Here is a 12125-nt window from a genome sequence, read left to right on the forward strand (position 1 = left end):
CTTGAACTTCTGTTATTTCCTTTTTCTTGGCTATGCAAGGCATTATAGAACACAAATATTCATGTATTTATATTCATATATTTTTCTATAATGAGGTAATTCTCCACTGAAATCTGGGTGGGTATTTATTGTCTTTGCTTCGAAAGGTGACCACTGGCTTGGCAAATAACAAAGTCAATTAGAAATAACGTTAAATTATTTCTCATGAACTTTACTGATAGCTCTCTTTCAGCACACTGCTTTGAAAAAGGCTATTTCCTATATCACTCACCTTGGAATTTGCTTTACAGATTGCACCCTATACAACTTGTTTAATTAATGGAATCTACTGGGAACAAAACACCCCCCGCCTACTAACCCGCCAAGATGCTCAGAGTCTCCTGGCCCCAGGCAAGTCCTCAGCTGCTGGTGTTGAAGGCTGCCCTGCATTGCCGCACAAGTAAGGACTTCAGCAATGATGGCAGTTTTCAGCAGCAAGGCCCACTGTGAGGGTATCACACATAGGGGACCCACATAGCACAGGACTTGACTATTAATAACCAGTTGTCTGCCTTATCTTATTTAATCTCTTGGAAATTTTTTTTTTTAATTTTATTTATTTATTTATTTATTTATGGCTGAGTTGGGTCTTCGTTTCTGTGCGAGGGCTTTCTCCAGTTGCGGCGAGCGGGGGCCACTCTTCATCGCGGTGCGCGGGCCTCTCACTATCGCGGCCTCTCTTGTTGCGGAGCACAGGCTCCAAACGCGCAGGCTCAGTAATTGTGGCTCACGGGCCTAGTTGCTCCGCGGCATGTGGGATCTTCCCAGACCAGGTCTCGAACCCGTGTCCCCTGCATTGGCAGGCAGATTCTCAACCACTGCGCCATCAGGGAAGCCCACTTGGAAATATTTGACAGTTAACCTTCCCTCCTTTTTTTTTCTTTTAATCAAAGTATAGTTGATTTACAATGTTGTTAGTTTCAGGTGTACAGCAAAGTGATTTAGTTATATATATATGTATAAGGTGACATCCCAAAAGTTAGAAAAAGTGTTCTGGGCTTAACTGTGTTAAGTGATCAGCTGGACTCGATGATAACATGTTCGGGATAACTGAGATTGCAAGGTTTCTTTTTCCTTTTTTTTTTTTTTGCTCTAGGGAGCAAGTTTATTTTTTTTATTGAGGTATAGTTGATTTGCAATGCCGTGTTAGTTTCAGGTGTACAGCACAGTGATTTAGTTACATATATATATATACATATTTTCCTTTTTCAGATTCTTTTCCATTATAGGTTATTATAAGATATTGAATATAGTTTCCTGTGCTATACAGTAGGTCCTCATTTTTTATCCATTTTATATATAGTAGTGTGTATCTGTTAATCCCAAACTCCTCATTTATCCCTCCCTCCCCCACTTTGCGCTTTGGTAACCATATGTTTGTTTTCTGTGTTTGTGAGTCTATTTCCTTCCCTCCTTCTTGAAATTCTCTTCTCTTATGTGACTCCCCACGTAGCTAAAAAGTAAGCTCCTTAGAGAGGTCTTCTCTTGCTTCTCCATTCCCATCACTCTTCAGTCTGTTACTATATTTTTCCCTGAAATTCATGTGTTTATGATTTTTATTTTCCTGTGTTTATGATTTTTCCTGCCTTACTAGAACTTAACTAGAACTTAATCTCCTTAAGGATAGGGGCCCTATTTGTTTTGGCCACAGGTACCCAGTACGTTGTTTGACATATAATGTTCATTCAAATAATTACTAAATGTTGAATGAATTAGTTAATAAATAAATATTTGTGGAACACCTGGTCTGCCTGGCACTCTGCTAAGCTGAGAGATAAAGAAAAAATGTGGTTGCTACCCTCAGGCATGTAGCTGGCATCAATTAAATTCCAAAGGAATGCTAGGAGCAATCAATATCGCAAGAGTTTAGAAGAAAGTGGGAGCATGGGCTCGGCAAAGTCTCTAGGGAGGAGCGAGGAGAACAAGGATTTCAAGTGATAGGACTGGTGCTTGATAAATATGGAGCCAGCAAAGCACAGTTTAAGACAGTGAGTGGGACAGTGCAGCCCTAGTATAGGGTTTATATGGGCAAGTGGAAATTACAGATTGGGCAGGAAAATTGTGGTCAACCTCAAAAGGATTTCGAATCCTGGGCTGAGACTTTTATTCATAATTCCAGAGATTTCTATGTAATAACACATAAAATTATGTATTACTAAGCAGGGTGGAGGTAGTGTAGTCGAACCTCCTAAGTTATTTAAAGTTGGCTAACTAGCTTAACTTTAGGCTGTTGTCAATGATTTCTCTAGGGAAGGGGTTTTTTTTCATTTTTATTGGAGTATAGTTGATTTACAATGTTGTGTTGTTTCTGCTGTACAGCAAAGTGAACCAGTTATACATATATGTATATATCCACTCTTTTTTAGTTTTAGTATTTATTTATTTAGGCTGCACTGGGTCTTATTTGCGGCATGTGGACTTCTTAGTTGTGACATGCATGCGGATCTAGTTCCCCGACCAAGGATCGATCCTGGGCCCCCTGCATTGGGAGTGTGGAGTCTTACCCACTGAGCCACCAGGGACTTCCCTATCCACTCTTTTTAAGATTCTTTTCCCATAGAGGCCATTACAGAGTATTGAGTAGAGTTCCCTCTGCTATGCAATAGACCTTATTAGTTATCTATTTTATATATAGTAGTATGTATAAGGAGGGGTTTTTTTTTTTTTACTTTTATCTCTTTTCCTTTCTTGTCTTCCTCCATCCTCCTCTGCCTCTTCCTCTTCCTCTTTTTTCTTTTTGCTTGTGGAGACTAAAACTCCTATTAGGAAGATTCTCTGTATCCCAAAAGAACGGTTTCCTGAACAGGTGAGCTGTAGGAAAAAGAGCTAAGGAGCCTAGGAAATATTTGGCATCTACACTGAAAATTGTTCAGGCACCTTTCATTTTTACTCATTTTTAATTCTGTTGGAGACTTCAGAGATCCATGTTCACATCTAAGTATTGATGTTATTTACAGACTTGTGGCAATATGTGACATTTCAGCCGACACCGGAGGATCTATTGAGTTTATGACTGAGTGTACGACAATAGAGCATCCCTTCTGCATGTATGATGCAGATCAGCATATTATTCATGACAGGTGAGTTTGCTAAAGCTGTTAGATGGGGAGAGATACATAATAATGCATCATTTACTTCCTTTGATATACTACTCTAAAATACTCAATATTTCACAGCTTTATGAAGGCTATGCAAATTTCCAGAGATATGCTCTAGCATATTAAAAAATTTGGTAGAAAAACCACATTCAGATTTGAGCACTTAAATACACACACACACATACTACATTTCAATGGGTTGCGAAGAAGGGAAAAGTTTTGTTTGAAAAGTCTTGTTTATTTTCCTATATACGGTGGTAGAAGATTACAAATGATTATGAAGTGTAAATAACGGAGTAGACATCTGGGAAAGTTAGAGCTTACACATAAATTTTGTCCATCCGAATAAAGCATGTTGCTTCTCCTAGTGTCGAAGGCTCTGGGATTCTGATGTGCTCCATTGACAATTTGCCGGCACAGCTTCCAATTGAATCTACCGAATACTTTGGAGACATGCTTTACCCTTATGTAGAAGAAATGGTAAGCAGACTGGTAGCAACACCTCTGTGGCTTTAAATAGGACTTTGGAGTGATCTGATGAATGTTCTGGTCTCCTGTATCTAAGAAATCTGTTGTAAAATGAAATGCCAGCGCTTCCCCGAAGTACTTCCTGACACTCTTATCTTACATATTCTGCATAATTGTTTCATGGGAAATATGTAACTGCCTTCATGCTTCATTACAATTGCATTTGCCTCTCATTATGCATACTTTATTAAGAATGTTCATGACATGTGAGATAAGATTTACTTTATTTTTACTTTTTTTCTGCTTTCTAGGTCAATTCATATTTTGGGGCATTCTTAGTATACTGTGATTAATAGATTGGAAAAATCAGAAATACAGAAAATTTTGTTGGATTTTAGGCACTCATGCTTGGTTAAATGACAGCCTATGTTCTGGTCATGTATTATTATTATTATTTTTTTTTTAACATTTTAATTGGAGTATAATTGCTTTACAATGGTTGTTAGTTTCTGCTGTATAACAAAGTGAATCAGGTATACATATACATATATCCCCATATCTCCTCCCTCTTGGGTCTCCCTTCCACCCTCCCTATCCCACCCCTCTAGGTGGACATAAAGCACCGATCTGATCTCCCTGTGCTATGTGGCTGCTTCCCACTAGCTATCTATGTACATTTGGTAGTGTATATATGTCCATGCCACTCTCTCACTTCGTCCCAGCTTACCTTTCCCCCTCCGCGTGTGCTCAAGTCCATTCCCTACGTCTGCGTCTTTATTCCCGTCCTGCCCCTAGGTTCTTCAGAAACATTTTTTTTTTTTTTTTAGATTCCACACATATGTGTTAGCATACGATATTTGCTTTTCTCTTTCTGACTTACTTCACTCTGTATGACACACTCTATGTCCATCCACCTCACTACAAATAACTCTGTTCCGTTCCTTTTTATGGCTAAGTAATATTCCATTGTATATAAGTGCCACATCTTCTTTATCCATTCATCTGTCGATGGACACTTAGGTTGCTTCCATGTCCTGGCTATTGTAAATAGAGCTGCAGTGAACATTGTGGTACATGGCTCTTTTTGAATTATGGTTTTCTCAGGGTATATACCCAGTAGTGGGATTGCTGGATTGTATGGTAGTTCTATTTTTAGTTTTTTAGGGAACCTCCACATACTGTTCTCCATAGTGGCTGTATCAATTTACACTCCCACCAACAGTGCAAGAAGGAGGGTTCCCTTTTCTCCACACCCTCTCCAGCATTTATTGTTTGTAGATTTTTTGATGATGGCCATTCTGACTGGTGTGAGGTGATACCTCATTGTAGTTTTGATTTGCATTTCTCTAATGACTAGTGATGTTGAGCATCCTTTCATATGTTTGTTGGCAATCTGTATATCTTCTTTGGAGAAATGTCTATTTAGGTCTTCTGCCCATTTTTGGATTGGGTTGTTTGTTTTTTTCATATTGAGCTGCATGAGCTGCTTGTAAATTCTGGAGATTAATCCTTTGTCAGTTGCTTTATTTGCAAATATTTTCTCCCATTCCGAGGGTTGTCTTTTCGCCTTGTTTATGGTTTCCGTTGCTGTGCAAAAGCTTTTAAGTTTCATTAGATCCCATTTGTTTATTTTTGTTTTATTTCTCTAGGAGGTGGGTCAAAAAGGATCTTGCAGTGATTTATGTCATTGAGTGTTCTACCTATGTTTTCCTCTAAGAGTTTTATAGTGTCTGGCCTTACATTTAGGTCTTTAATCCATTTTGAGTTTATTTTTGTGTGTGGTGTTAGGGAGTGTTCTAATTTCAGTCTTTTATGTGTAGCTGTCCAGTTTTCCCAGCATCATTTATTGAAGAAGTTGTCTTTTCTCCATTGTATATTCTTGCCTACTTTATCAAAGATAAGGTGACCATATGTGCATGGGTTTATCTCTGGGCTTTCTACCCTGTTCCATTGATCTATATTTCTGTTTTTGTGCCAGTATCATACTGTCTTGATTACTGTAGCTTTGTAGTAGAGTCTGAAGTCCGGGAGCCTGATTCCTCCAGCTCCGTTTTTCTTTCTCAAGATTGCTTTGGCTATTCGGGGTCTTTTGTGTTTCCATATAAATTGTGAGATTTTTTGTTCTAGTTCTGTGAAAAATGCCATTGGTAGTTTGATAGGGATTGCATTGAATCTGTAGATTGCTTTGGGTAGTATAGTCATTTTCACAATGTTTGATTCTTCCAATCCAAGAGCATGGTATATCTCTCCATCTGTTGGTATCATCTTTAATTTCTTTCATCAGTGTCTTATAGTTTTCTGCATACAGGTCTTTTGTCTCCTTACATAGGTTTATTCCTAGGTATTTTATTCTTTTTGTTGCAATGGTAAATGGGAGTGTTTCCTTAATTTCTCTTTCTTATTTTTCATCATTAGTGTATAGGAATGCAAGAGATTTCTGGGCATTAATTTTGTATCCTGCTACTTTACCAAATTCATTGATTAGCTCTAGTAGTTTTCTGGTGGCATCTTTAGGATTCTCTATGTATAGTATCATGTCATCTGCAAACACTGACAGTTTTACTTTTCTTTTCCAATTTGGATTCCTTTTATTTCTTTTTCTTCTCTGATTGCTGTGGCTAAGACTTCCAAAACTATGTTGAATAATAGTGGTGAGAGTGGACAACCTTGTCTTGCTCCTGATCTTAGTGGAAATGGTTTCAGTTTTTCACCATTGAGAACCATGTTGGCTGTGGGTTTGTCATATATAGCCTTTATTATGTTGAGGTAAGTTCCCTCTATGCCTACTTTCTGGAGAGTTTTTATCATAAATGGGTGCTGAATTTTGTCAAAAGCTTTTTCTGCATGTACTGATCATATGGTTTTTCTCCTTCAATTTGTTAATATGGTGTATCACATTGATTGATTTGCTTATATTGAAGAATCCTTCCATTTCTGGGATAAATCCCACTTGATCATGGTGTATGATCCTTTTAATGTGCTGGTGGATTCTGTTTGCTAGTATTTTGTTGAGGATTTTTGCATCTATGTTCATCAGTGATATTGGCCTGTAGTTTTCTTTCTTTGTGACATCTTTGGTTTTGGTATCAGGGTGATGGTGGCCTCGCAGAATGAGTCTGGGAGTGTCCCTCCCTCTGCTATATTTTGGAAGAGTTTGAGAAGGAGAGGTGTTAGCTCTTCTCTAAATGTTTGATAGAGTTCGCCTGTGAAGCCATCTGGTCCTGGGCTTTTGTTTGTTGGAAGATTTTTAATCACAGTCTTAATTTCAGTACTTGTGATTGGTCTGTTTATATTTTCTATTTCTTCCTGGTTCAGTCTTGGAAGGTTGTGCTTTTCTAAGAATTTGTCCATTTCTTCCAGGTTGTCCATTTTATTGGCATATAGTTGTTTGTAGGAATCTCTCATGATCCTTTGTATTTCTGCAGTGTCAGTTGTTACTTCTCCTTTTTCATTTCTAATTCTGTTGATTTGAGTCTTCTCCCTTGTTTTGTTGATGAGTCTGGCTAATGGTTTATCAATTTTGTTTATCTTCTCAAAGAACCAGCTTTTAGTTTTATTGATCTTTGCTATCGTTTCCTTCATTTCTTTTTCATTTATTTCTAATCTGATCTTTATGAGTTTCCTTCTGCTAACTTTGGGGTTTTTTTGTTCTTCTTTTTCTAATTGCTTTAGGTATAAGGTTAGGTTATTTATTTGAGATGTTTCTTGTTTCTTGAGGTAGGATTGTATTGCTATAAACTTCCCTCTTAGAACTGCTTTTGCTGCATCCCATAGGTTTTGGGTCATTGTGTTTTCATTGTCATTTGTTTCTAGGTATTTTTCCATTTCCTCTTTGATTTCTTCAGTGATCTCTTGGTTTTTAAGTAGTGTGTTGTTTAAGCTCCATGTGTTTGTATTTCTTACAGGTTTTTTCCTGTAATTGATATCTAGTCTCATAGCATTGTGGGCAGAAAACATACTTGATACGACTTCAATTTTCTTAAATTTACCAAGACTTGGGGAGGGAGGGGTACGGAATGAGGGGTGAGCCTGCGGTGGCAGAGGCCAGCATGACGTTGCAACAGCCTGAGTCATGCCGTGTGTTCTCCTGGGGAAGTTGTCCCTGGATCACGGGACCCTGGCAGTGGCGGGCTACACAGGCTCCCGGGAGGGACGGTGTGAGTAGTGACCTGTGCTTGCACACAGGCTTCTTGGTGGTTGCAGCGGCAGCCTTAGCCTTTCATGCCCGTCTCTGGTGTCCGCGCTGATAGCCATGGCTTCCATCCATCTCTGCAGCTCGTTTAGGCCGTGCTCTGAATCCCCTCTCCTTGTGCATCCCGAAACAATGGTCTTTTGCCTCTTAGGCAGTTCCAGACTTTTTCCCGGACTCCCTCCTGATTAGCTGTGGCGCACTAGCCCCCTTCAGGCTGTGTTCACGCCACCAACCCCAGTCCTCTCCCTGGGATCTGACCTCCAAAACCCGAGCCTCAGCTCCCAGCCCCCACCTGTCCTGGCGGGTGAGCAGACAAGCCTCTCGGGCTGGTGAGTGCTGATCGGCACGGATCCTCTGTGCGGGAATCTCTCCGCTTTGCCCTCTGCAGCCCTGTTGCTGTGCTCTCCTCCGTGGCTCTGAAGCTTCTCCCCTGCCCACCCCTTGTCTCCACCAGTGAAGGGTCTTCCTAGTGTGTGGACACCTTTCCTCCTTCACGGCTCCCTCCCACTGGTGCAGGCCCCGTCCCTATTCTTTTGTCTCTGTGTTTTCTTTTTTCTTTTGCCCTACCCAGGTACATGGGAAGTTTCTTGCCTTTTGGGAAGTCTGAGGTCTTCTGCCAGCATTCAGTAGGTGTTTTGTAGGAGTTGTTCCACATGTAGATGTATTTTTTATGTATTTGTGGGGAGGAAGGTGAGCTCCACATCTTACTCCTCTTATCTTGAAGGTCCCCTGGTCATGTATTATTTACTGTGATCAGCGACTGACTGCTGAAATACTGTGTTAATCTAAATTCCATTTTCTTTGTCAGAGAAAAGCTTTCTTATTTCAGTATTTATCCTAAGCATTCATACCCATCCTGCTTTATTTCTACTGCTAATGGCTGTCTGCCTCAGGCAGTGGTTCCAAAGGTATGAAGAGTAGCTCTTGTCCTTTTCATCCATGGTTTCACTCAGGAGCTCTCATACTAAAATGGGGCAATAGGTAGTGTGGTATGAATAAGTGCAACTTCCAGCCCATTTTCTTCTTTTCTTTCACAAACTATTCTATTTTGACCCTTTGTTTTTCCTCCTGGAATATGTCAGCAGGGAGATGTAACAGGCTTTAGAAAATGCTGGTGGCAGGCATTATCATGGTTGGAAACAATATTATATAGCACTTAGTATGTTCCAGACAGTGTTCAAATTACTTTATATATTTTAATTTATAAATACTCACGACCACCCTTTCAGGTAGGTACCATTATCAACCCATTGTACTGATTAGAAAACTGAGACACTAAGAAGTTAAGGCTGAGAAAGCTTGCTGATGCAGTACTGGATCTGCAGTGTGTCTGGAATTGGTGCTGAGGGATTAAAGTAGCCTGAGAAAGAGAGTATAAATGCCAGGTTTTACTGGAGACATCACTTGCTTTATGGCCTTGAGCCGGGCACTCACTTCCTTTCTGAGCCTCAGATGTTTCACCTGTAAAGTAAGGTGGTTTTAATATATAATCTTAATGGTCCCTCTAGTTCTAACATTCTGTAATTGTAAATGTTTAAGTGGTGAAAAGCATGTGTATATTAAAAAAGTAATAATAAATTTACCTAGATGTTTACTATCTTCAGTGATGTTCATTCATTTCCCTCTGGTATCATTTCCTGGAAGAATTAATAACTTCCTTTAGCCCTTTACTTGAATTTTTATTTCGGATATTCTCTTTTCAGTTCTAAAATTTCCATTTGGTTTTTTTTTTTTTCTCTTTCTCTCCTGAGAATTTCTATCTTTTTATTTATTATGAGTGTAGTTTCCTTTATCACATGGAGCACAGTTGTAAAAGCCACTTTACAGTCTACCTCATATTTCCAAAATTCTGGGTAAACTTGGGCTTGAAATATATTGATTGTCTTTTCCCTTGAGAATGGATCATGTCATAGTTTTCTCGTTTTCTTAAGCTGAAAAATTTCGGAGAACATCCTGGATGAGGTGAAGAGTCATGCTGTGGAGATTCTGGATTGTTACATTTCTCTGAAAAGTGTTGATTTTGTTTGGTTTATTTGGCTTTTTTTAGCAGGCAATTAACTTGGCTAGACTTAAACTGAAAACTCTGTCTCACCTGAGACAGGTAGCTCAAGTAAAATTGTTCAGCTCTTTCATCTTTATCTGGATTGCTTGTAATTTGACCTGCACATGCTCAGTCCTTCCAGACTTGGACCAGAGCTTACATGGAAGTTGGGCTTCACTTTATCTGAATCTGTCCTTTCTGGCATTTTCCACTCACACTCCAGAGGCTGTGGTGCTGTGGGTTTCAACCCTGTTTCCTCAGATCAGAAAGTCAGTGAGCTTGCTGCAGGTTTTTGGCTCCTCACACCACGTGGCCCCTCCTCAGGGCAATGCCAAAAGAACAGCAAGCTCAGCTATGGCACTGGTTATTTCTTTGGAGTTTTGACACTCTCCCCAAACCGCCTGCTATTCTTCATTCTCTGAAGCCCTCACATAGTTACTTTTGTTTGTATTTTGTCCAGAGTTTATAGTTGTTATGTGTAGGAGGGATGGTCTGTTAGAACTTAGTCCCTACCTAAAAGAGAACTCCCCAGTCATAATACATTAATTAAATCAGCTTGACTCCAGCAGAGCTTTGGAATAGCTAGAAGAGCTACCGGTGAGCCTTTGGCTTTAATTCATCTTTTGAATCTTACAAGTATGCGTTTCAGTGCAGCTCTTACCTCATTAGGCCAAAATATGGAAAATGTTGCATGCTAATTTGCCTTTGTGAATGGATTTGACTGTTATTTCTTGAAATGTCTTTTTGTTTGGCTGCTCTAAAATCATTTACCATTCTAAGAAGCTGTTACTAGCCATTTTCAAGTCACAAATTATTATGTTTCAAAACTTCAATTACAAGTTTCTTTCTTTTAATTAATTTATTTATTTGTTTTTGGCTGCACTGGGTCTTTTGTTGCTGCATGCTGGCTTTCTCTAGTTGCATTGAGGGGGGCTACTCTTCGTTGTGGTGCGCGGGCTTCTCACTGCGGTGGCTTCTCTTGTTGTGGAACACGGGGTCTAGACGTGTGGGCTTCAGTAGTTGTGGCATGTGGGCTCAGTAGTTGTGGCTCACGGGCTCTAGAGTGCAGGCTCAGTAGTTGTGGCCCATGGGCTTAGTTATTCCACGGCATGTGGGATTTTCCCAGACCAGGGCTTGAACCCGTGTCCCCTGCATTGGCAGGTGGATTCTTAACCACTGTGCCACCAGGGAAGCCCTACAAGTTTATTTCTTTTGGACCTTAGAACACAGTTTTTCGTTCTAATTTGTCCTTAATCAAAATTGCCATTCATTCAGTACAGTTGATCTCATACAGATGTTAGGAGAAAAGCAAGCCAATTCAATGAAATCCTTAGTAAACTGTGTTTGAGCATTAGCCCATGTAACTGATGAGGGATAAGTAAAATTTAAATAAAATTTTTCTTAAAGAAGAAAATATAATATTTTTACATTTATAATAGTTTAAAATATTAAAGTATCACAGATAAGTGATATGTAAGTATACAGCATGGTAAATTATCACAAAGACACCCATGTGAACACTACATGGGTAAAAAAGAGAACAAGGTTAACATCCCAGAAACCCCCTTGTGCCTCTCCCAGCACCGTTCCCACTGTCCTTCTGAAAGGTACCTACTACCTTGACTAAAAACTACGGATTAGTTTTGCCTTTTTGGGGAAAATTTTATTTTTTGAACATTAATCAGAGTTTAAACTCACTTCTGATAATTACAATGAACTTTTGGGTCTGTTTATGTTCTTCATTTTACTTTTTCTTGGTTTTCAGTCAATTCTTATCACTTAATATGCCTGTTTTTTTTTTTTTAATTTATTTATTTATTATTTTTGGCTGTGTTGGGTCTTTGTTTCTGTGCGAGGGCTTTCTCCAGTTCTGGCGAGCAGCGGCCACTCTTCATCGCGGTGCGCGGGCCTCTCACTATCGCGGCCTCTCTTGTTGCGGAGCACAGGCTCCAGACGCGCAGGCTCAGTAATTGTGGCTCATGGGCCCAGTTGCTCTGCGGCATGTGGGATCTTCCCAGACCAGGGCTCGAACCCGTGTCCCCTGCATTGGCAGGCAGATTCTTAACCACTGCGCCACCAGGGAAGCCCAATATGCCTGTTTAGTTTTGATTGAATGTTGGATATTGTGTATATAAAATTTTAGAGATGATTTGAGGCTCTGGATGTTGTGTATTTTTTTCAGAGAAGATTTCCTTTGTTTCTGGCAGGGGGATAGGCTAGGAAAAAAGTCACCTCAATTCATGATTCAAAGGTGGGCTTTGGTCCTTTGGAAGCCGATGTTTTTCAA

At 39.7% G+C, this 12125-nt stretch overlaps 1 protein-coding gene across 5 annotated transcripts in view; it reads left to right on the forward strand.

Moving 5' to 3' along the window:
* AASS (aminoadipate-semialdehyde synthase) overlaps window positions 1–12125 on the forward strand; it is a 68399-nt gene that overhangs the window by 21308 nt on the left and 34966 nt on the right. For all 5 annotated transcript variants that reach the window (XM_007177242.2, XM_007177243.2, XM_007177244.2 and 2 more), the window contains 3 exons: window positions 291–439; window positions 2997–3119; window positions 3506–3617. In XM_007177242.2, the coding sequence (XP_007177304.2) occupies window positions 291–439; window positions 2997–3119; window positions 3506–3617 (384 nt within the window). The remainder of the gene's footprint in view (window positions 1–290; window positions 440–2996; window positions 3120–3505; window positions 3618–12125) is intronic.

This window comes from Balaenoptera acutorostrata, chromosome 7, assembly GCF_949987535.1.
Source record: "Balaenoptera acutorostrata chromosome 7, mBalAcu1.1, whole genome shotgun sequence".
Lineage (NCBI taxonomy): Eukaryota > Metazoa > Chordata > Mammalia > Artiodactyla > Balaenopteridae > Balaenoptera > Balaenoptera acutorostrata.